General features: G+C 38.7%; 1 protein-coding gene across 13 annotated transcripts in view; it reads right to left on the bottom strand.

Annotated features, from left to right (window-relative positions):
• Positions 1 to 26545, bottom strand: part of METTL25 (methyltransferase like 25) — a 316231-nt gene that overhangs the window by 180374 nt on the left and 109312 nt on the right. For 9 of the 13 annotated variants that reach the window (XR_014083323.1, XR_014083325.1, XR_014083322.1 and 6 more), the window contains exon 12: positions 25945 to 26060. Coding sequence is in view for 6 of the 13 variants with exons in the window: in XM_081594867.1 (XP_081450993.1) it covers positions 25968 to 26060 (93 nt within the window). In the remaining 7 variants the exon portion in view is untranslated. Of the gene's footprint in view, positions 1 to 10172; positions 11658 to 25821; positions 26061 to 26545 lie in introns of those variants that run through there. The other 4 variants (XM_081594868.1, XM_081594866.1, XM_081594862.1 and 1 more) reach the window with 2 other exon arrangements.

Raw genomic sequence — 26545 nt, 5'->3', positions numbered from 1 at the left:
TTTTCCAGTGAGCTGGCTCTTCGCACCAAATGGCCAAAGTATTGTATTTCACTATATATTTTTAAAAGTTGCTTGAGAAGGGGCCCGAGGGGTCCTTGGCACAGAAATGGTTTAGCTCTGCCCTCTGTATTCCCGTTCACAACCTACTGCTTAGGCTGCCCTCCAGCCTGTGAGGTCCATCTAGAGTGTCTTTAAAGCTTCAGTTTAGATTGCTGCAGTACTGCCAGCTTTGGGGTATTTCATCTTATACCACACATAATTATGATGTATAACATATTATATACTGACAACTAAAGTTCAAAGCCTTCATTAAACATGTGAGACTGGACAATGCTCTATGTCAGAATCTGGAGAGTCAGCGGTTTTCTCGTGGTTCTTGCCTTTGAGTCAGTTCGGCCCAGAATTGTGGGCAGATAAGGAAGGAGCCCTGCCAATACTACTCATGTGCTCTCATGACCACACGGCAGTGACCTAGATGATGTTCTGACCCCTTGCTGGGGTGGTGATGGAACTGTGGGCAGAATGTTAGCCCACAGTGACTGACACACAGGAGGATACCTGGAGAGTAAGAAAGTGTTAACCAGAAGGGGAAGAGACTCACACCGAGGTAACCTGTGCAAGTCTGAGACTTAATCTGCCTGCGGTCCTGGGCAGCAGGATGGCTAAGGGAGGAAACATGCATTGCCTGCCTTCCAACTTCCCCGGCATGTGTCCAGGAAAACGATCCTCCTCACAATGCAGAAATCAAGTGGCTTCCCACTCTTGAGGAGAATATATTTAGCTTGCATTAACCATTTTATTCTGGCAGGCGAATATTCTTTCTCTCAGGTCCTCCCTCCCCCAGAAGCTATTAGGTGCAAAGCCTGTGGCTGATGGCTGACAGAGCCCTTGTGGAAGGGCCCCTCACCATCCCCTGCGCCTTTTCTGGCTCTGACCTCCACCCAAGAGCTCTCTCAGCATGCCTCCTGGGCTTCAGCCAGTTCTTTCCCTCCTGAACTAGGGCATGACATGTGAGAGGGTGCTTAGACACCACAGTACAAATGGGAGGGACACCTGGGGACAGACTCACAGTCCCAATCTCTCCTTCGGCACTTCAGCCTAGGGATTCAGGCTAGAGGGGCAGAGGTCTTCACCCACCTGAATTAAATGAGCCATTTATTACATCCTAAGCAGAAATTATTGCACTGTTCTCGAGCGTTTCTTCAAGCTGGCCAGCAGCAGGGGCCGTTCAGCTAATTAGGGACTACCGGACGCTCCAGCAGTGTTAGCAGCGGACACAGAGCCTTGCCAGTCCTTTGGGAGGGGCTCTATTTTCACCTTGTTTACCAGGATCTCAATCGATCAAATCCCAACCCCACATCTCAGTAAGACAGGGGTGCAGATGGAAAAAATCTTTGTTTTTGAGGGTTTCTATTTTGTTCAGGAAATTGTTTCATCTTGCTCAGTTATCATTATGAGAGACAGGCTGTCTATCTTTGAGGGGTTTCTGCTTCCAGCTGCTGAAGAGATACTATACTTTCTGAGGAGAAGGATGGTGCCCTTTTTTGCCCTCTGTAGGAAAGATTCTTTTTTTTTTTTTTTCTTCCCTTTTTGGAGGACATTTTAAATTATGACCATAAAATTTCATGACCTCACTTATTGGGTATTATTTTTTTTTAGAGGGTAAGCTGGTCCCCCCCCCACCTCCCCCAGAGGATCAGGGTATTCATTTCCTTCCTTTCCTCTACAGCATGTTCTGGATGCTTTCACTGCTAGGCACAGGACAAACAGTAAAAATGATAGATTTCTTGTCCTTCTAGGTCGAACAGAGGAATACAAACATTTTAAAATTAAGTGCTATGATATTGATGCTGTCACAGTCATCTGTGCAGAGTATAGTTGGGGCATAATAAAAGGCTAGTGATTTAAATGTGGGGGCAGGCTCATAAATACTGAAGAACAACACAGGAAAGTGTTGACAGGAAGAGAAAGGGATGTTAGCCTTTCCGGAAGAAGGATCCAGGAGAGCAAAGTACAGATGGAGGCAACACTTGATATGTTGTGGGAGTTGCAGAAAGTCTGGACCATTTTGCAACTGGGGTTAGAGGGAGTGAGGTGAAGGACTGTGTAGATGAAGTAGGCAGGGAAGCATCATGGAAGGACTGGACGCCACAGCTTAAAAGTTTGGATTTTCCTGTAAGAAAATGGGAAAGCCACAGAAGAGTTATAGGCACGGAAACCAAAAGGGCAGTTATGAGGCTCTGAGCTTAAGACAGTAGCAGTGGGACTGGAGAAGAGGAGCAGTGATGAGAAATGTTGGAGGCTGAATGACTATGACTTAATGTCCAAATGGATCAAAGGAGACAAAAGTCTAAGGTTATTTTAGATTTTTAGCTGAAAGTTTCTTTCACTGAAAAGGAGTTTTAGAGGAAGAGCAGGTTTGACCGGAAGTTTGACTTTAGACACGTGGATTTTGAAGTTCTGGTGGAATGCCCATGGGGAATGGCAGTGTCCATCAGGAAGATGAATAAACAGGTCTAGAGCTCAGCAGAGAGATTAGAGAGAGAGAGAGAGCTAGCATAGAGATTCAGACCTGAGCATCATCAGATATAGGCTTTTGGAAGCCAAGACCATGTCCTGTGGAAAGTGTGTGTGTGTGCTAAGTCACTTCAGTTGTGTCTGACTCTTTGCGACCCAATGGACTGCAGACCACCAGGTTCCTCTGTCCAATGGACTACAGCCTGCCAGGCTCCTCTGCCCAGATTCTTCAAGCAAGAATTCTGCAGTGGGTTGCCATTTCCTCCTTCAGGGGATCTTCCCAATTCAGGGATCAAACTCGATTTTCTTATGTCTCCTGCCCTAGCAGGTGGATTCTTTACCACTAGCACCACCTGCATGGACTGAAAAAGGCCGAAGGACAGAGCCTTCAGTGGAAAAGGCTAATAGTTAAAGGGGACTTCCCTGGTGGTTCAGCAGTAAAGAACCTGCCTGCCAATGCAGGAGATGTGGAGTCAATCCCTGGGTTGGGAAAATCCTTTGGAGGAGGAAATGGCAACCCACTCCAGTATTCTTGCCTGGGAAATCCCATGGACAGAGGAGCCTGGCAGGATGCAGTCCATAGGGTTGCAAAGAGTCGGAGACAACTTAGCAACTAAACAAAACAACAACAACAACAGTTAAAGGGCAAATAGAGAAGAGTTCGCAGAGGGCAGAGAGAGAACAGACAATGGGACACGGAAGTGTCTCTTTGGCTTCTGGGAAGCAGCTCTTGGAGGTCATACGTTCTCTCCATCTCCCTGAATCTTTTGGCCTTTCTGGTTCTCTCTCTGTATTAGTTTTAACTCTTTTCTCTCTACGGACCTCTTTCTCTGCTCATTCATAATTTCTGATCCTCATAACTTTGGGCTCACATGATCAAACACCGCCTCTAGAATCTCTTCATATACCATGACCTTTCAACTTTCAGCCCATACTGTTGTCTATTTCAAATTCCTGAGAAAGAGAGAATCTGATAGGTTTAAGTTGTCTTGTGGAGCCAGGTCACATCAAGGATCCAGGATACATTGACCAGGTGTGTACTCACATTCCAATCACCTATGGTCCCAAGAGTCTCGGGTATAAAACATAGCTGTCTATGTTCATCCCTTTGAGAGGATATGGGTGAGGAGAAAAGAATGTGGTTAGTTGGGCTGAATGACATCTGTAGTTTAAGAAAGTTTATGGAAGGGATTCTTCAACAATGGCAGACCCTGTAGTACAGTCAAGAAAGTATCCTGCAGATCTGGTGATGTGGATACCAGCTGCTGGGATGGTGGGGAGGGATTCTGGTTGCTGTGAGTGGGCAGTGAATGAGGGATGAAATTGGAGATGTAGAACTGTGGTTTCCCCTTCCTCAGGATCTTTACTTCAAACTTTATAATATAAAGGAAAAGAAGGAGGCTGATGTTGATCCAGGACACAGTCTAGTGATGGCTGCCCTTTTTCTCACTTCTCAACCATATACTTTATTATTTTAGGTATTTCCTGTTCAGTACTAGAGCAGTGGGTTTGGACCTATGAGCACAGATAACAGGACTATCCTTAGAAAATGGAGAAGGGATCCCTTTAAATGATACTGTGGGAGGGAGTTAAGAAGTGATATGGGTAAATTGCAGGAAAGGGAAGAGGCTGACAAAGGACACCAAGTCCACTCTGCAAGGTCCTTCCCCTTCACTCCCTTCACTTCTTTACTTCTCCTCACCTAAGAGTTAACAGGTAATCAAATGACCCTGCAGATTCTGAGATATTCTAAATGGATCCCCTAGAAAATCCAATGTAAGGTAACCATCCTGGTCCTGTAAGACCAAACAGGCTCTGCTGTTGAGGGCACTCACCAAGGAAAGCTAGGCTGCCAGAAGGCTTGCTTTATGATTTCTTTGGGATGCTGATTCATTGGCAGGGGTTTCTGCCAGTCCTGAGATCATGCTAGGGCAGCCCACCCAGGATGCACTCTGCTCCTCAACCCAGCGAAGGCCATGGTGTCATGGACTACTCATAAAGTATCACAGAACTCACTGGCTTTCATTATATGAATTCTCTCATTATTCTCATAACATAATGTCTCTCACTGACTCTCATTATATAAACTCTCTCATCGTATGAATAAGAGAACTGAGGCCTGAAGAGGTGAAGTCACTTGCCCAGGGTCACATCGTTGGTGGCAAAATCAGGAATAGAACACAGGCTCCCCAACTCATGGCTCAATGTTGTTGTTATTGCTATTATTTTAGTATAGTCATTTTCCACTATTTTAAAAATAGCCTTCCAATATCCAGTATATGCTCCAACAGAGTCCTGGTTTTTACTAAAAAGATGACATTTCAGGTGGGTTGTGAAATGTGAGCAGGGCTCACTAGGCAAAAAGGTAAGGCAAAGGGTTTGACTTGGGCTAAGTGTGCAATATCTACTGCCTGGGATGAGGTGATTATCATGCCTGGAGACAGAGGCCTCTCACGGCCTCTGTTTGGATTACCAAAAACTTGGAACTACCTGCCTTCACCTTGTCATCCTTCCCAAGTGGACAAAGTAGCCGCAGTGCCTATCATCTTGCCTGTTCGTGCTCTTACATCTAGCCTACTGCCTTCTTCCCTCTTCTCACTCACTCTCCCATTGCTGCTGCCCTTTCCACCAAGAGCATCTGGAAATCCTTCTTCAGAGAAAACCAACAACTCCTATGCCATCACATTTTTCATTTAACATATGCCCCCTGAAGCTTGGCCACCTTTCAAGGAACCACTTGTCAACCTCTCCTGTGCAGGATGCTTATTTTCTGATATCACGTGGACCACAAGGAGACACTGGGAGGCTGAATGGAGGAGAGAGGGTTTAGCCTTCTTCCCGGTCCCCCCTCTTGGTCTCATCGTTGATTCTCCACTGTTGAACTAAAGCAGCCCATCTGAGGATGTTAACTGGCTCTGGCAGCTGCCATCATTGGTCTGCCACCAAATTTTCAAGAAGATTTAACATTTGTCTGTTGTCAACTAATATTTTCCTAGATAAATCTCTGCATAACATTTTTTTCAATACTCCTCTCTTGAGATATTCCTCCTCAGTAACTACTTGAACACTCACGACTTCAACAACCACTTATGGATCTTGAGCTGAAACTTTCCTAAGGGTTCTAGTTTGCATATGGGATATCTTCAATATCTGGGTATTCCCCAGGCCCAGCAAATCCAAAATTGAACAATAAGCAAGCCCTAATTCCCAAGCACCCCTTAGACCTCTGCTTCTTCACAGACTTCTCCTCCTCAGTAAATTACTGTACTATTCAGCTAGCAACCCACATCAGGAACGTGTTGGGAGGTGAAGGGTGAGCATCCTAGACTTCATTCTCTCTCTCACTTACAATATATAACCAGTAATCAAGTCATAATAATTTTACCTCAAGTCTTTTTTTCATTTTTACTTCCTCTGCCTTAATCAAGGCATTACCTCTTTTTATTTAGGTTTTTGAAATGGGCTCCTAACTGCTGTCCTGGCCTTCAGTGAGTTCTACTCCAATCTATCCTGTAGGCTATATAGACATAGTGATTTTTCTAAAATAGACCTATAGTCACATCACTCTCTAAATTCCCTCCATAAACCTTTATGTCTTGAGAGGAAATGTACAGCACTCAAGGCTTCCATGTTTGGGACCCCTTCAACCCGGCTGTTCTTATCTCCATACTCACTATTCGCATTCATTGAATTTCAAGTCCCTAAAGAAGTCATGCTCTCTCACGTTTTTGCAATACTTGTTGTTAGTCCTTATTGAGATGTTACTATATAAAAGGATCTCTGTTACTTGATCTCTTCCTGCTCATGACTGCATGTGGTCAGTTACTGTTTTTCTTCCAGTTGACAGATGGAGAAAGTGAGGCAGAAATAAGTAACCTCACTAAGGTCACACAGCTAGTGATGGAAACAATTTCAACTCCATCAGTCTCTCTCTAGAACCAATTCTTTTAATCACTATTTACGGCACTATCATACTGAAAGATCCTTCTTTCTTCATTTAGCTTATACTTCTCTGCATTCTGACTCCTGCTTCCATCAAAGTTCTGAAAAACCTCTCACAAAAAGTATCAACGATGGACTCCAAGAGAAAATTTTCCATTCTCTTGTTACTTGATTTTTCAAATGCTTTCAACCATTGGTTACTCCATAGGCCTTGAAATATCCTCTTCCTTGACTCATGTGATGATCTGCCCCTGGTTTTCGCCTTTATCTTTGGATGTGCTTTGTTGTTCAGCCTTCTCTACAGAAGCCTAACACTGGAGTTTCAGTTTCTTCATTCTCTTCTTATGCTTTTTGTACTGAGTGATCTCATCCGTATTCTGGCTTTAATTTCCATCTATCTATTGATAAGTTCAGAACTTGCATCCAGGCTCCCCCTTTGTTCTACAAACCCTTTTGAACCAGTGCTTCTTTCATATTACTTGAATTTCTCAAAAGCATCCTGCACTCAACATAACTGAAATAGAATTTGTTTTCTCCCCAATACTGCTCTTCAGTGTACTTTAGCACCACCTTCCACCAAGACAACCTAGAAACTTTTATAGCCCATCAACCAAGAGGACTAAGAACAAAACTGCCATCCAAGTTAGGTTTATTTCGCTTACTAAAGCCAGCAGAGAAGCACTCCAGGAGAATCGTGGGTTGTCTCAGTAAGACAAGAGTTTTTAGGAGCGTCTTACAGAATCTGGGCTTGTAGTGCAAGGTTATAGCGAGGATTTAAAAACACAAGGTATACAGTTTTGAAATGGAGGCTGTCAAAAAGCTAGGAACATTCAATGAAGTGTTCTTTTTTTAAAATCTAGAAGTCAGGAGAATTCAAGTGGGCTGAAAGTATTCTCTGTTACAAAATAGCAATTACATGTTAGTCAGAAGAGAGATGTTGAGAATGTTCTTGTCTGTTGTTCCAGACATGTCATGGAGTGGCTTTCTCTAAATATTGTCCATAATCGTCATTTGAGTTTTAGCACTTCCTGGTTTTAGTTATTTTTGGAAAAAGTGACCTGAACTTTCAGCTTTAATTTTCCACTATAAAAAAAATAATAAAGAAAATATATATTATTATTTTGGGCATAAAGTTCAAGATCACTTTACTTATGATTTTGAAAGTGTTAAAGTGTTAGTTGCTCAGTCGTGTCTGACTCTTTGCGACCCTGTGGACTGAAACTCATCAGATTTCTCTGTCCAGGCAAGAATACTAGAGTGGGTTGCTATTCCCTTCTCCAGGGGATCTTCCTGACCCAGGGATTGAACCTGGTTCTCCTACACCACAGGCAGATTCTTTACCATCTGAGCCATTTCCTTTTAATAATGAAACTTCTTTTAGGTGTCTAAGATAAAAAAACAAGACAAATATTTTTCTGGCCATTTGTAAAAACAGTTCTGTCTGATTGGTAGATTATGAGACCTACCCTTTAGAGGTAGGACAACCAAGAAAGAATCAATTACTTGAGGTTTTTAGGGTTATTCACTCACCAATATCTTGATTTTCTCAAGAGGAAGCTGAAAAAATTAAGAAGATCAACACAGAAGACCCTTAAACAATCAAGAGGTGAGACATTACCTGTAGTGGTTAAGTAGTTAGACCCTGAAGCCAGATGCCTGGATTTGAACCTTGACTTTACCATTCTCATGCTTCCTCTTACTTGGAGCAAGTTGCTTGACCTTTCTTTACTTCAATTTTCCCTTCAGTAAAGCAACAGAAATAATATAGTCCCTTCCTCTTAGGATTGTTATAAGGACTAACTAAGTTAATAAATATAAAATGCTTAGAACAGCACCAAGCACAGAGTAGGCACTCAATAAATATTTAGTTGGCATTATTATTATAATCCATCATGTCATTTGGAGTTTAAAAAACCTTTTAAAATTTGAGTAGTTGCCAAGGACACTCTGTTTAATGGTATGTATGTGTATAAGAGAAACATAAGTTGGAGTCACCTCTAAAATTTTTAAAACAGATCTGGCCATTCAAGAAGACTCCTTCAGAGAGAGCTCTCAGATGCCAGCACACTTGAGAATAGTGAATCTGGAATTATGTTAACATATTGGAAGCTTCCATGGAGACCACAATGGTGAAAGAGCAATTTGAAGAGTAGACTTTCAGAACTGTCAAAGAAATTGATGATGTATCCCTGCTTGCCAGGAAGGGGCTTATGCAACACCTTTGGACTGCATATAAGAGGAACTATTGTGGGGGGGGGCAGAGTTCATGAAATCTGTAACTAAAGTGGCTCCTTCTTCTCTTCCTGTCAAACTGGCCATTTTGACATCTATTAACTAATACATGTAAGTGGGGTAAAATTTTTTTTTTATTATGATGTCTGTTTAAATTGGCCTTCTCTGTCTGTTCATAATTCCAGTTAAACTATATGCTTTAGCATTTACTAGACGAGGTGGATACTTTGGGTGGAGAAAAACAGGATTTGCAGGAAAGAATAAATTGTAGGTTATTTTTAAAAAATAATCAAATAAGGGACATAGAAAAGCTCTTTGTATTTGGTGACTGGTCATTTGTGCATTTTTGGAGGGTATATTTGAGTTTAATTTATTGGCCCACTTATGCAGACTTCAGTTATCTGAATTGGTTTCTGTCTAGTCACTAGTATATTGCTTGCCTATGTTTCCTTGTATTTTATGTATAAATATCAAGGCAGGAGCCTATTCAGGGTTTGCAGTTCATTGTTATGAAATTGTCTGTGGATTCTATGTTTAAACATCAATGATTTCCCAAGCTGGCAACTTTTATGAAAATAACTAAATCCAAATGTCCCATATATTTGCTTAAAAAAGGGAAATTCATCCCTGACTCAAGAAAAAGTAGAGTTCCTAAATAGTTAATGTATACAATGCATTTAATAGTATTATTAACCTTAAATTAGCAATTTTCCTTCTGGGAATATATTCATAGAAAGTAAATGACTGAAGAAAAGAATAATGTCATGTGTTCAAAGGCATTTGCAGTAGTCCTAGGCACAACAGCAAGAGGCTGGCTGGAAGTCTAATAATAAACTAATGGGTAAACAGAGTAAATGTCATTAGGACGGGCTCAGGTCATTAAAAATAGTCATGATGAAGGCAGTGTAGAATCATGGGGAAACATTTCTTACATAATGTTAAGTAAAAGAGGCAGAACATAAATGGCATGTTGACTGTTAAGGCAAATGTAAATAATAAATACATTTGAACTGAATAAAAATAACTACTTGGTGGTGGAAATATAAGTAATTTAACTATATTTTCATTTTTTTAACAAAAAGAGAGTAAAACGTTCTAAATGGCATGACCATATTATTTGAGAGCCAAATTCTTCATTCATTTCTCATGGATTTGTACAAATGATAGCTTGTATGTTAGAGCAATTTGAGCTTTAGCCCAGGAACCTGATTAGTTTGCCTCAAAAGACTCACTGTATCTTGACTTTTTAAATAAATTCTGTGCAAATTCCAATGCCTACTGGCTTGCTAATTTTATTTCTATGAAAAGATCACATGGGTGAAAGATATCATAATCAGAGATAAACAGGAAAAGCACAGTATACAATGTAGAGAGTCTATCAAAAGATATGAAGGCCTTCTGAAGAGTTGTTCCTAATCTATATATATATAAGTTAGAGTTTTATGGTAGATATACAGGTAACACAGAGCATTTTCACATTCTTAAATTTTACTCTCAAATTAAATGTTTGACATTATATTAAAAAGACAGCCATAGTCAGTTGAAAAGTGGCTGCAAAAAACTCCACAATTCAATCCCCAAATTTATTAACAAGTCTTGTTGGGGTAATGCCTGTTAAAAGTTAGCTGCACTAAGAAGGGATTTGTGAAATTCTGGTCTCCTTTGTATTTATTCTTTGGTAGGGAGCTCTGACCTTCTTAGATACAGACCTCTTGTGCATGAGTCAAGATGTGGTCCACTTAGGGCAGATCTGTGAATGAGTCCCCTGGGGACCTGCACGTTCCCTAACCTTGAAATGCAGCAGACACTATGGGGCCTGGCAATGTCTTGTGTGTTCTTGGGCACAGAAGTATCTCAGAGGAGCCTTAAAGAGTATGTCTTCTCAAATGTTAAGCACTTCAGGATCTCCTTAAAAATACTGATTCTGATTGAGTAGATTTGGGGTAGGGACTCAGATTCTGCATTTTTAACAAGTTCCCAGGTGATGCTGATGCTGGTGGTCTGCAGAGTCCATTTCTGAGTAATAGGACTCTTAAGCTCAGCTTACTTCAAGGAAAAAAAAATGTGATGCAGGCAATTTCCGGCTTAGTCTTTGCTTCCCATATTATTTCTATGGCTGGAAGCTAATCTTTGGACATGTAAGCATGCCATTCATGTGGACTTCAATGTAAGAAGAAGTGTTATATATTGGAATATTTTCTTACAACTTTAACTTATCACTCTGGTGTCCAGAAAGATTAGTACTGATAACTAAGAAATACACTCTTTAACTCATATGTTGAAGTTTTAAGCAGTGCTATATGCCCACAAGCTGTTTGGAATGTTACTGCTCTAACATTATGCTGTGCAGTCAGTTATATATTTGGTTAGCTGTTTTTGAAATTTTCTTTGGAATTTTCAAATTTCATGTACAGGCCTCTTAATAAAACCCACACTCTGATTCTTTTGGGGTGGCCCTTGTATACACAACATGTAAAATGTCAAAGTAGTTGGTATTAAATAATTAGCAATTACTTTAGGTCTATTTTTAGTAAATATCTTGAGATTCATTTTTAAATTAAAATTAATACCATGGGCAGGAAGTTTCTTGGTATTCATTGATCTTCCTAGGCAAGTTAAAACTAACCACTATCATTGGTGTTCAATTCTTTCAAAAGTGGCCTTGGCTGTAAGTTTTAACTTTAAATTGCAAAGTTCTGATTTTAACTTTCATATACTTATGAGATAATAAAAGTTAAGTATGACTCTATTATAGAAAGTAGTAAAAACAAAATACATTATTTGGAATGTCAGTGGGATTGTTATCATTGAATCTTTTTTCTTAAACCTACTAACAGCTGAAAGATCTCTTAAATGTGTTAAGAATATATTTCTATGGGAAATTTACATGGTGGTTTGTTTACTTTTGAATATATAGTAGTATATATCTTAATTCTTTGGCTCACCAAAGTCTGGAGACCGCAGAGCTAGACAAAAGAAAAGAACAAAAAGGAAGTTTGTAAGTAACTATAAAGCACTGAAATCATTATGCTTTTAAGATAACAATTAAGTCCCTAGAATGAAAGAAGAATGGCTGAACTATTCTGAAGTATTACTGCTTGCACCTTGGGTGTAGACTACTGTTTTGATACTAACAATCTATATCCCCAGCGCATGCTGAATTAGTTTTCTGCTCCGAGAATTTAGGTTAAGTGTTAAAACATCCAGTTATAGATGTTCAATAAAGTTTTGCTTCCCAGATGGCTGAGTGGTAAAGAATCCGTCTGTCAATGCAGGAGATGCAGGTTTGATCCCTGGGTCAGGAAGATTGCCTGGAGAAGGAAATGGCAACCTGCTCCAGTATTCTTGCTTGGAAAATTCCACGGACAAAGGAGCCTTGTGGGCAACAGTCCATGGGGTCACAAGAGAGTTATTTTTTTTTTTTTATGACTTATTGACTAAACAACAACAAAGTTATGTTGAACTTATATATATCTTACTTGATCAGAGACACATATACACTGTTTTTGGAAAAATTAGATTTGGTTGTCTGTTTCTTATTTTTCCAAGATGGCATTTCTATTTTAGTCCACACAAACTGCTATCCTTTCCTTCTCAGGCATTTGCATCTTGTAGACAGTTTAGAATCTAAAAATCAGGACATAAATGTATACTTGATGTAACTCCACTAGGCTACTATCACCTTCAGAAGCTCTGTAACATTGCTTTATTTCCTTAACTAAACAAAACTCCAAGAGACATAAAGTTTTAATTTTCATAATAATAGACCAGTAAGGAGATTTTGGTTGAATTTACTATTGTTTCATTAATCTTAAAGGTAGGAGGTATGCTACTAACAGCCGCAATTTTAATGAAATCCTTTCTTCTTTGAGCATCTGCAACCAATTTATTAGAATGAAAACACATTACCAGTAATATCATTAACAAAAGCGGATATTAAAACTGTGCTAGAAATCTAAAATATGAAGCATATTTAAAAAATTCAAATTTGTTTATTTTTAAGAGCAATAACTATTTGCTATTAATAAGAGAAAAGTTATCCAAGAAAACCATTTACCTTGCAAAAGTTTTCAGTTCTTACACTGTAAATGTCGACCCTCAAAACTACTAAATATCATTCCTCAGTACAGTATGACCTGCTGTGAAGGAATGACTTACCAAATGTTGTATAAGCTGGTAACATGAATGTAAATGTGGAGACTTGAAAGACATTGTTTATATACTAGAAAGATGGCCAACATCCTATACATTAAAAATGAACCCTCTTTTGCCTTCAATTTTAGTTTCTGTCTTTTTGAATTAAACTGGAAATACAGCACTAACATTTTTTTGTGATTTAAAAATCTGTCCCTTATGCATTTATTCACAGAGGTTTACCTGCACAGTTATATTGTCTACTAAAATTGGAAATGGTCTGAAGTCACCAGAGCACCAGAGATGTCTGTTGTTATAATCAAATGGATCTGGAACTGTTTTATCTTTCCCTTGAAACACATTATTGGAGTATATTTTGCTCAATGCAAAACCACCATCAACTCTTTTTCTTGAAAGAGTTGTAGCAGTATTAGAAGACTGGATTCTTTCCTGAGAAGGCAATTCACTCAGAATATGTGTGCACTTAGTTCAACCTGATTAGCTGATGCACACCAAACCCCATGCTGACTGAATGGAAAGCAATGTGTTGAATTTTAGGTTGGAGTTTGCACACTTTCTCTATTTTTCTAAAATCCAACATGTTCAATCATAACTGTCTGAGTACAAGTTAAAAGCTTTTCCTCCCATAAGGTTTAAATACATGCTACTTTCTTTTGTGCTGAAATGTGTTAACTCTCATATTCTGGATTGTGCATTGGAAAATTCTAATAAAAACAGTACAATTAAAAAAAAAAAGGTCTTTCATTGACAGAACACCTGCAAACTTAACGAGGCAATCCACTGAGATAAATACATCAACTAATAAATTCCCATACATGTAGCCAGTAGTATCACTGGCCAAGTACAAATCATCAGGGAGGTTTGGAGACTTTCAGTTCCTTTGGTCACAGGTTAACCAGAGCACATATTTCACACAGCAGATTATTTCTTAAACAGTCCTTTCCTCCATGAAAACAAACCATTCCACTGACCACATTTAAAAACAACCTAAAATAAACTATAGTTAAGGGGAAGAATGGGACAGAAGGCCACAGTCTAGGACACAGTTCGTGGTAAAGCATTGTGTGTCTATGTAGACACTTTCTTTGTCTCCTCTGGTATGTCATTATTTAACTCCTCACTCTTCCATATGCCTCACATATGTGTTTCAGTGACTAGATTATGAACTCCTGAATTTAGGAACTATTAATAGCTTTGAAATCTTTCTCCTCAACTTTTACTTGTAAACCAACAAGACAGTGGGTAACAATTATAATTAACATCCACAAAGTACTTTTGTTGAGATGTAGGGAATTAATAGAGGATTAACTGCAGATTCAATATAACAGTTATATGATTATCCGTGTTTTATTTTCCCTCTTAAGCAGTTTTGGCATATTGCATTTCTTTGAGAAAAATTTCCATTATATATAAATGCTCAAAGGTATCGGCATAAAGCAGTTCATACTATTCTAACTACATTTCTAATTTCTGTAGGATCTATAGTGATGTCCCCTTTTACATTCCTATGTTTTATTTTTTTTTAAATGATTACTCTTGCCAGAGTTGTGTCAGTTTTTTTAATCTAAAAACCAACTTTGGAGGTGTTAATTATCTCTCTGTGTATTTTCCTTCCACTAATTACTAATTTTTTGATTTTTGGTCTTTTATTTTCTAATATTATTCACAACTAATGTTTCCTTATATTATGGTTTAGCTTATCTCATAAATTTGATGTGTAATTTGTAACAAAAATTACAATTATGTGTAATCAAAAATTGTAATTTTTTAAATTATAATTCAATTATTTTCATTATTATTCAAGATATTTTCTCATTTCCACTTTCTTCTTTGACTCCAAAGTTATTTAAATGTATACTTCTTAAATTTAAAGCATATGGGAGGACAGCATCCCTTGTAGCACAGCGTTTAAGAATCTGCCTGCCAATGGAGGGGACGTGGGTTTGATCCCTCTTCCTGGAAGATTTCACAAACTGTGGAGCAACTAAGCCCTCATGCCACAACTACTGAAGCCAGTGAGCTCTAGGGCCCACGAACTGCAACTACTGAGCCTGCTTGCTACAACTACTGAAACCTGTGCTTCACAACAGGAGAAGCCACCACAATGAGAAGCCCCATGCACTGCAACTGGAGAGCAGCTCCCACATGCCACAACTAGAGAAAGCCCACACAAAGCAATGGAGACCAAATGCAGCCAAAAAATAAAATGAATTAATTAAAAAATATAGCATATGGAACCTTATCAAAATGTCAGTGGCATTTTTCACAGAACTAGAAAATATAATTGTAAAATTTGTATGAAAAAACAAAAATCCCTGAATAGCCAAAAGAGTCCTGAGAAAGAACAACAAAGTTGTAGGCATCATCCTCCCTAATTCCAAATATCACAAAGGTACGGTAATCACAACAATATGGTACTGGCACAAAAACAGACACATAGCTAATGGAATAGAACAGAATCCAGAAATGAACCCACACTTAAATGGATAATTAATCTTCAACAAAGGAGGCAAGAATATACAATGAGGAAAAGACAGACTCTTCAATAAATGGTGTTGGGAAAATTGGACAGTTACATGCAAAAGAATTCAAGTGGACTACTCTCTCAAATCATGTACAAAAATAAATTCAAAATAGATTAATAACCTAAATGTAAGACCTGTGGTCATACAAATTCTAGAAGAAAACAAAGGAAGAAAGCTCTTTAACACTGATCTTAGTAGTATTTCTTAGATATGTCTCCTTAGGTAAAGGAAACAAAAATAAACGAATAGCACTACATCAAATAGAGAGCCTTTTTCACAGCAAAGGAAATTATCAACAAAATGAAAAGGTCACCTACTGAATGGGAAAAGATATCTGCATATGAGACATCCAATAAGGGGTTAATATTGAAAAATACACAAAGAACTCATATAACAACATCAAAATCCCTCCCAAACAACCCAATCAAAAGTGGGCAGAGGATCTATATAGACGTTTTTCCAAAGAAGATATACAGATAGTCAAAAGGAACATGAAAAGATGATGATCAATATCACCAACCATCAGAGAAATGCAAAGAAAACCACAATGAGGTACTACCTCACACCTGTCAGAAATGACTATCATCAAAAAGAACACAAATAACAAATGTTGGTGAGGATGTGGTGAAAAGGGAACTCTTGTGCACTTTGGTGGGGATATAAACTGGTGCAGCCACTATGGAAAACAGACGAAAGTTCCTTAAAAAATCAAAAATGTAACTTCCATATGATAATAGCAATTCTACTCTTGGGTATTTATAGGAAAAAAACAAAAACACTAATTTAAAAAGATATATACACCCCTGTGTTCACTGCAGCATTATTTACAATAGCCAAGATATGAAGGCAACCTAAGTGCTTGTCAATAGATGAATGGAAACAGAAGATGTGACACACACACGCGCGTGCACACACACACAGGAACATTACTTAGCTAAAAAAGGAATGAAATTTTGCCATTTGCAACAACATGGATAGACTTGGCAGGTATTTAGCTAGGTGAAATAAGTCAGAGTGAGACAAATGCTGAATGATTTCACTTATATTTAGAGTCTAAATATCAAAAGAAATGGACAAACATAACTAAATAGAAATAGACTCATAGCTATAGACAACAAACAGGTGATTGCCAGAGGGGAGCAGGTTAGGGAGGGGGAGGATAGGTGAGGGAGATGAAGAAGTAGAAAATTCCAGTTGCAAAACAAATGAGTCACGGTTATGAAATGTACAGTGTGGGGTGGGGAGGTGGGATGGAGAAGCGATGAGCTGGGAATCTGGGGTTAGTAGATGCAAACGATTGTATGTAGAGGTCCTAGTGTATAGCATAGGGAAATATATTCAATATCCTGTGATAAACCACAATGGAAAAGAATATAAAAAAGAATGCATGTGTGTATGGGCTTCCCAGATGGTGCTAGTAGTAAAGAACCCACCTGCCAATCCAGGAGATGCAGGTTTGATCCCTGGGTTGGGGAGATCCCCTGGAGCAGGAAATGGCAACCTGCTCCAGTATTCTTGCCTTGAAAATACCATGGACAGAGGAGCCTGGTGGGCTCCAGTCCATGGACTGCGAAGACTGGGACATGACCGAGCACATACACCACCACTATCTATATAATATATATATATGAAGTGAAGTGAAGTGAAAGTCGCTCAGTTATGTTCAACTCTTTGCAACCCCATGGACTATACAGTCCATGGAATTCTCTAGGCCAGAATACTGGAGTTGGTAGCCTTTCCCTTCTCCAGGGGGTCCTCCCAACACAGGGATTGAACCCAGGTCTCCTGCATTGCAGGCAGATTCTTTCCCAGCTGAGCCACAGGGGATGCCCATATATGTGTGTGTATTGCTGCTGCTGCTGCTAAGTCACTTCAGTCGTGTCCGACTCTGTGTGACCCCATAGACAGCAGCCCACGAGGCTCCCCCGTCCCTAGGATTCTCCAGGCAAGAACACTGGAGTGGGTTGCTATTTCCTTCTCCAATATGTGTGTGTATGTATATACATATATATATGACATATATATGACAATCACTTTGCTGTACAGTAGAAATTAATACATTGTAAATCAACTGTACTTCAAATTAAATTAAAAGAATAACTATGTAATATCTTTGAATGGTGACAGATCGTAACTGGAGTTATTGTGATCATCTTGACCAGTATAGAAATATCAAATCACTATGTTGTGTAACAGGCACTAACATAGTGTTAACTGCAGACAAATTACACTTTAAAAGCAAACAACTCATAGAAAAAGAGAGCAGATTTGTGGTTAAAAGGGAAGGCAAGGGGAACTGGATGAAGGCAGTCAAAAGGTACAAATTCTCAGTTGTAAGCTAAGTAAGAATTGTACTAGGGAATACAGTACACAACTTAAATATAATTAACATTGCTGCATGTTATATATGAAAGTTTTTAAGAGAGTAAACCCTGAAAGATTTTATCACAAGGAAAACATTTTTTTCTATTTCCTTAATTTTGTGTCTATATGAAATGACAGATGTTCACTAAATAATGTGATAAACATTTCATGAATTTAAGGAAAATCATTATGCTGTATACCTTAAAGAGTACTAGATATCAACTATATCTCAATAAAACTGGAAGAAAAAAATGAAGCATATAGAAATAATATATATATATATAAACATAAGTATGTACATATACACACACACACACACACACACACATATATGTTGGTGATGCTATCTAACCATCTCCTCCTTTCCTGCCACCTTCTCCTTTTGCCTTCAATCTTTCCCAGCACCAGGGTCTTTTCCAACGAGTTGACTCTGCGCATCAGGTGGCCAAAATATTGGAGTTTTGGCTTCAGCATCAGTCCTTCCAATGAATGTTCAGGGTTAACTTCCTTTAGGATTGACTGGTTTGATCTCCTTGCAGTTCAAGAGACTCTTAAGAGTCTTCTCCAGCACGATGTGAGAGCATAAATTCTTCGGCGCTCAGCTTTCTTTTTGGTCCAACTCTCACATCCCGACATGACTACTAGAAAAACAATAGCTTGGATTATACGGACCTTTGTTGGCAAAGTGATGTCACTGCTTTTTAATATGCTGTCTAGGTTTGTCATAGCTTTCCTACCAACCAGCAAGCATGTTTTAATTTGTGGCTGCAGTTGCCTGCATAGGTTTTGGAGCCCAAGAAAATAAAACGTATCACTGATTTCACTTTTTCCTCTTCTATTTGCCATGAAGTGATGAGATCAGATTGGCACAGCACAAAAATACAGACAATACTTTATAAAAACTATAAATGGTGTATAACATCTAAAAATTAGTAATCACTATATTGTATACCTGTAGCATATAATATATAAACCAACTATACTTCAATTAAAAAAAAAACCAAAAACATGTATTTAAAAATACATTCAATTTAGCTCTTAGCCACCTTGGAAAAAATGAAACTGCATGACTCATGCAAAGACTTTGGAATAACTATGCATGTTAAAGAGGGTAATAATAATAATAATAATAATTATGTACAGTAGCTAGAAACACAAATTAAAGAACAATCAGATTTATGTGGTGTAGATAGCCTTTTGTATAACTCTAGGCATTTATACCTATAGATACAATCACTGTTTTTTCCCTACTAAACACTTTTCCCTACAAAAATCACTGTTCTAAAGACGGTTAAGCTCCATTTGTCTCCCTCTAGAACATTTAAAAACCACAACTATTGCTTTTATATTATGCATTATGTGCCAGGAATTAAGTACTTTACAAGGAGAACTGCAACCATCTGCACTAATCTGACAGCTATGGAGTCTAAGAACTGACACCACCTGTGTCAACACGATTTATTCGTGACAAGAAAACTTTTCCCAAGGAAGATAAGACCGTAAACCAATAAATAACTTCATTGTTTGTTTCAGGAAATTCCCATATGTTAATTTATCTGAGATAAACAATCTGTTCACCTTGGCAAAGAGTTAACTTATCAAGTAACAGTTTACTTATCATCAAGACATGCCTGGAGACCCTCACCCTGCTACAGATACTAACCATAAAACTTGTATCAGGTCAGGAACTTTCCCAAATCCCTGTCTGCTCTCCACCTTAAAAAAGCTACCTTAAACTACTTGAGCCCAGACTTTCCAATCCTGCAAATATCCTCCCCCCTGACTTCCCCTTCAGAGACTTTCCAGGAGGAGTTTCCTCTTACTGCAGAGAATTCTAATAAACTTAGTTTTGCTTGATAAACAGGGTGCCTGGAGATATTTTGGGGGAGTTCAATGACACATACTTATTTCTTTAACCCTCATAACATACTTGGAGTAAATTCTATTCTTACGTTATTTCTGCAGATGAGAAAACTGAAGTACACCAAATAGTTAAGTGACTTAGGCAAGGACACAATTTACATGAATCCAAATTATGGTACTAATATTACTAATTCCCTCTTGCCCCCAAGTGTATTGATCTAAAGATGCCCTAAAGAATCCTGTGCCCTGATTCTCTCAGCCGTGCCCAGTAATTATAGTATTAATTATTGTAATGAGTAGTTTTATTGTCTTCCTCACTGAACTCTTTGAGGAGAGAGACATTTCTTGTTTGTCTCCACACTGCCAGTGCCTACATATACCTGACACATGGGAGGCATTCAATTACGCATGCATGCATGCTCAGTTGTGTACAACTCTTTGTGATCCCATAAACTGTAGCCCGCCAGGCTCCGCTGTCCATGGGATTTCCCAGGCAAGAATACTGTAGTGGGTCATCATTTCCTCCTTCAGGGGATCTTCCCAACCCAGGGATGGAACCCATGTCTCTTGCATTGGCAGGTGGATTCTTTACCACTGAGACATCTGGGAAAACGGGCATTCAATAAACATTAATAAAGTGAATACTAAATAAACCCCTACTTTACAAATGCTGCTGCTGCTGCTGCTGCTACTAAGTCGTGTCAGTCATGTCTGACTCTGTGCGACCCCATAGACGGCAGCCCACCAGGCTCCTCCATCCCTGGGATTCTCCAGGCAAGAATACTGGAGTGGGTTGCCATTTCCCCCTCCACTGCATGAAATTGAAAAGTGAAAGTGAAGTCGCTCAGTCATGTCCGACTCTTTGTGACCCCATGGGCTGCAGCCTACCAGGCTCCTCCGTCCATGAGGTTTCCCAGGCAAGAATACTGGAGTGGGGTGCCATTGCCTTCTCCGCTTTACAAATGAGGCTCTGAGATATTAAAAGTCTTGCTTTAACTCTCCCAGAAATTAACTGTCAGAACTGGTGCTCTTGCCAATGCACCATTCTTTAGTTCAACTTGTAAATGAGCTCTCAAATGGCAGTTTTTATAAGATGAGGGTCTACATACAGTTCAGTGGGGATTTGTGTGTATAAAGTCCTACCGAAATATTATATTTCTTTTCCTTTTGCTGACATCTTATCTCAGTGTGATCGTACAGATCATCTCATGCTGATTTGATACTGATATCTCTCATTTCTCTCTGGTTACTAAAAAATGGGAAGGGTTCATTGGTTAATGCAATTTATGACAATGTTTTAAAACAATGGGAAGTTCCTACATAGTTTCCTTGGTATTAAAATGTAAGAATCCCTTAGAAGAAATGGAGTAGACATCATGGTCAACAAAAGAGTCCGAAATGCAGTACTTGGATACAATCTCAAAAACGACAGAATGATCTCTGTTCGTTTCCAAGGCAAACCATTCAATATCACGGTAATCCAAGTCTATGCCCCGACCAGTAACGCTGAAAAAGCTGAAGTTGAACCGTTCTATGAAGACCTACAAGACCTTTTAGAACTAACACCCCAAAAAGATGTCCTTTTCATTATAGGGGACTGGAAGGCAAAAGTAGGAAGTCAAGTGAAACCTTGAGTAAATGGAAAATTTGGCCTTGGAGTACAGAATGAAGCAGGGCAAAGGCTAATAGAGTTTTGCCAAGAGAATGCACTGGTCATAGCAAACACCCTCTTCCAACAACACAAGAGAAGACTCTACACATGGACATCACCAGATGGTCAACATCGAAATCAGATTGATTATATTCTTTGCAGCCAAAGATGGAGAAGCTCTATACAGTCAGCAAAAACAAGATCGGGAACAGACTGTGGCTCAGATCATGAACTCCCTATTGCCAAATTCAGAATTAAATTGAAGAAAGTAGGGAAAATCACTAGACCATTCAGGTATGACCTAAATCAAATCCCTTATGATTATACAGTGGAAGTGACAAATAGATTTAAGGGACTAGATCTGACAGACAGAGTGCCTGATGAACTATGGACAGAGGTTCGTGACATTGTACAGGAGACAGGGATCAAGACCATGCCCATGGAAAAGAAATGCAAAAAAGCAAAATGGCTCCTGAGGAGGCCTTACAAATAGCTGTGAAAAGAAGAGAAGCGGAAAGCAAAGGAGAAAAGGAAAGATATTCCCATCTGAATGCAGAGTTCCAAAGAATAGCAAGGAGAGATAAGAAAGCCTTCCTCAGTGATCAATGCAAAGAAATACAGGAAAACAACAGATTGGGAAAGACTAGAGATCTCTTCAAGAAAATTAGAGATACCAAGGGAACATTTTATGCAAAGATGGGCTTGATAAAGGACAGATGGTATGGACCTAACAGAAGCAGAAGATATTAAGAAGAGGTGGCAAGAATACACAGAAGAACTGTACAAAAAAGATCTTCACGGCCCAGATAATCACGATGGTGTGATCACCAACCTAGAGCCAGACATCCTGGAATGTGAAGTCAAGTGGGCCTTAGAAAACATCACTACGAACAAAGCTAGTGGAGGTGATGGAGTTCCAGTTGAGCTATTTCAAACCCTGAAAGATGATGCTATGAAAGTGCTGCACTCGATATGCCAGCAAATCTGGAAAACTCAGCAGTGGCCACAGGACTGGAAAAGGTCAGTTTTCATCCCAATCCCAAAGAAAGGCAATGCCAAAGAATGCTCAAACTACCACACAATTGCACTCATCTCACACGCTAGTAAAGTAATGCTCAAAATTCTCCAAGCCAGGCTTCAGCAATATGTGAACCGTGAACTTCTAGATGTTCAAGCTGGTTTTAGAAAAGGCAGAGGAACCAGAGATCAAATTGCCAACATCTGCTGGATCATTGAAAAAGCAAGAGAGTTCCAGAAAAGCATCTACTTCTGCTTTATTGACTATGCCAAAGCCTTTGACTTTGTGGATCACAATCAACTGTGGAAAATTCTGAAAGAGATGGGAATACCAGACCACCTGACCTGCCTCTTGAGAAACCTGTATGCAGGTCAGGAAGCAACAGTTAGAACTGGACATGGAACAACAGACTGGTTCCAAATAGGAAAAGGAGTACGTCAAGGCTGTATATTGTCACCCTGCTTATTTAACTTATATGCAGAGTACATCATGAGAAACGCTGGGCTGGAAGAAACACAAGCTGGAATCAAGATTGCTGGGAGAAATATCAATAACCTCAGATATGCAGATGACACCACCCTTATGGCAGAAAGTGAAGAAGAAATAAAGAGCTTCTTGATGAAAGTGAAAGAGGAGAGTGAAAAAGTTGGCTTAAAACTCAACGTTCAGAAAACTAAGATCATGGCATCTGGGCCCATCACTTCATGGGAAATAGATGGGGAAACAGTGGAAACAGTGTCAAACTTTATTTTTGGGGGCTCCAGAATCACTTCTGATGGTGATTGCAGCCATGAAATTAAAAGACGCTTACTCCTTGGAAGGAAGGTTATGACCAACCTAGGTAGCATATTTAAAAGCAAAGACATTACTTTGCCAACAAAAGTCCGTCTAGTCAAGGCTATGGTTTTTCCAGTGGTCATGTATGGATGTGAGAGTTGGACGATGAAGAAAGCTGCGTGCCGAAGAATAGATGCTTTTGAACTGTGGTGTTGGAGAAGACTCTTGAGAGTCCCTTGGACTGCAAGGAGATCCAACCAGTCCATCCTAAAGGAGATCAGTCCTGGGTGTTCATTGGAAGGACTGATGTTGAAGCTGAAACTCCAATACTTGGGCCACCTCATGCGAAGAGCTGATTCACTGGAAAAGACTCTAATGCTGGCAAGGAATGGGGGCAGGAGGAGAAGGGGACTACAGAGGATGAGATGGCTGGATGGTATCACTAACTCAATGGACATGGGTTTCGGTAAACTCCGAGAGTTAGTGATGGACAGGGAGGCCTCGCGTGCTGCGATTCATGGGGTTGCAAAGAGTCAGACACGACTGAGCGACTGAACTGTACTGAACTGAATATTAAAACAGAGATTTACCCATATAAGGTTCTTCTTTTTTCTTTAGTATAAGGAGGAATGAATGTTATATAAATATTTGGACTTTAGAAAAAAGTTTAAAATTTTACATAGAAGTAAAATTATGAAAGGAAAGAAAGTAGCCTGGAAAGGTTTTCTGCTCCTGAAAAAGCTACTCATATAGGAACCAACATGAGGAAAGAGAATAAAAAAGCAACCTAAAGACACACGTCAATCAGATGGAAATATGTGAACCCTGTTTAGATTCTGAACTGAACCAACTGATGTATTAATATATAAAGACATTTTGAGCCAATCATGAAAATGTGAATGAGGACAAGTAATAGATTACTATGAAAAAAAAACCTTAACGTAGAAATATACACTAAAGTATTTAGGTAAAATAACAAGTCGCCGGAGATCTGCTTTAAAATTCTCCAGGGAAGATAGGTACATGTGACAAGTGTGTATGTGTGCATGCTCATGTGTATACTGATGAAACAAGATTGGTAAATGCTTGTAATTATTGAAGTTTGTGATGAGTACATGGGGATTTATTATAATCTATTCTCCACTTCTGTAGATGTTCAAAACTCTCACCATAAAGAGCTTAAAAAATGGCTAATTTTCCCAGTATCTCACTCAGTATACGAAGCACCTGATTATTCACATATATTGTTGTTGCTGTTGTTCAGTCATTCAGTCGTGTCTGACTCTTGGCAATCCCATGGACTGTAGCACGCCAGGCTTCCCTGTCCTTCACCATCTCCTGGAGCTTGCTCAAACTCATGTCCATCGAGTCAGTGATGCCATCCAACCATCTTGTCCTCTGTCATCTCCTTTTCCTCCTGCCCTCAATCTTTCCCAGCATCAGGATCTTTTCTAATATATACTGGCTACATCTGGGTCTTCACATATATACATATACATATATATATATATATGTAGATACACAAGTATATATGTGTACACTATATACATATATATATATATATAGTATATATACACACATATATACTACACCAGGGTCTTTTCACATTCATTTCCCAGCATCAGGATCTTTTCACATATATACTAGCTACAAACTCAGTATCACAACCCAAAGCAAAAAATTATTCTCACCTGTGGATAGACTCTAAAATTTAAGAAAGCAGTTACTCTTTCTCCTGGAAAAATTTTATGCAGTCTCTAGCTGAGATCAAGGAAACTTTTTTTTCTCCTACCTGTCCACTTCTTCTGTGCAAATCAGAAACCTCAAGTTTTCTGCTAATGAAAGGACTCTGCACCACTCTGTGCAGAGTACTGGTCTTCTCCTATTCACTTCTGCTTTTCCTAGTTTGACTTTTTACACAGCACCAGATGATTCATTAAGTGCCAACTCATCCCTTATTTTGGTAAGATACAAAGCCCCAGGAATCCTTAAAAGCGAGTCAAGAACAGACTTTTAGACTCTGTGGGAGAAGGTGAGGGTGGGATGATTTGACAGAATAGCATAGAAACATTTATATTACCATTTGTAAAACAGATGACCAGTGCAAGTTCGATGCATGAAGCAGGGCACCCAAAGCTGATGTTCTAAGACAACCCAGAGGGATGGGGTGGGGAGGAAGAGGGGTGGGTAGGGTTCAGGATGGGGGGACACATATATACCTGTGGCTGATTCATGTCAATGTATGGCAAGAGTCATCACAATAATGTAAAGTAACTAGCCTCCAATTAAAATAAATTAATTTATTAAAAAAAAAGAATCCTTAAGTGAATATCTCAATTATAAGATGCCTATTAAGGACACAGAATATTTCCTCATGTAATTTAGATTAAAACAGAGTATAAAATATTCTTCATATTAAGGACTTTTTATATCTGGCCTGTTTCCTGGGTATTTATTTAAGCATGATTTTTTCCTTCCTGATAACATAAAAAATACTTCCAAAATGTGAAAGAAAATGCTGATGATCTTCAGGACCAACTAGTTTTACTGTAAGTATAACTATACCTTTTGTATGTTAAGTCAGTAAAACATCAAAATGTGATATGCAGCAAATAGCAAAAGTCTCTAATATTGAACAGGAAACAAGGCCCAGATTATAATGTCCTAGGGACGTACTAATTCAGAAATGTAGGTCAATCTTTTTCTAATATTTTCATGAGTTTTAATTTTTTTAAATTAATGTATGCTTTGACAATGGAAAATGGATTAAGGCATTCTGCTGTTAGCTACTGTTTTATTGTCTATTTAAGATATATAACAATGTTTTTCAAATATTTACATAACATTGCATTAATGTTTAGAAAAACAAAATTAGCAAAAGATGTCACAAACAGATATACCTAATATCTTGCTTCAACTGAAATCATTGCTGCTTCTTCAGGGCAATAATCGCATAACATCTGGGAGATTTCACAGGATCAAACAACCTCACAAGCGCAGACCACACGATATCATCCTGTAAATTGACAAGTGATTTAAAAAGACAACTGTAGGTTGAAAATGCAAATGAGAGATGTTAGACTATATACCAGAATATGACAGCTATGTAAAAAACAAACTATAGAAAAGAAAATTATTCTTTGTTGAAGAAAATTAACACTTAGAATTTCATCTTCAGGAATTTATGTTGAGGAAATAATTAAAGATGTACGCAGACAGTGAAACACCAGGCTACTCCTTGCCACAACTGTGAAAAACTGAAAGTGGCTAGGAACAACTGGGTATTACTCAAATAAATTATATGATGAAACATCATTCAGCTTCTGTCGTGCATTTAATGAGACAGAAAATATCTAAATAAAACAAATGGAACAAATTAAATGAGAAGCTGTATTTATAATTTGATTCCATTTTTAATTAAAGTAGAAATACTGTGCTCATACATACACACACAACATACATATATTAAAAGCTCTAGAAAACAGTAATTTAAGAGCTAAT

The sequence above is a fragment of the Giraffa tippelskirchi genome, chromosome 4 (genome assembly GCF_054371585.1).
Source record: "Giraffa tippelskirchi isolate mGirTip1 chromosome 4, T2T-mGirTip1v1.2.pri, whole genome shotgun sequence".
In the NCBI taxonomy this organism is placed as follows: Eukaryota; Metazoa; Chordata; class Mammalia; order Artiodactyla; family Giraffidae; genus Giraffa; species Giraffa tippelskirchi.
This window is presented reverse-complemented; position numbering and strand designations above follow the sequence as displayed.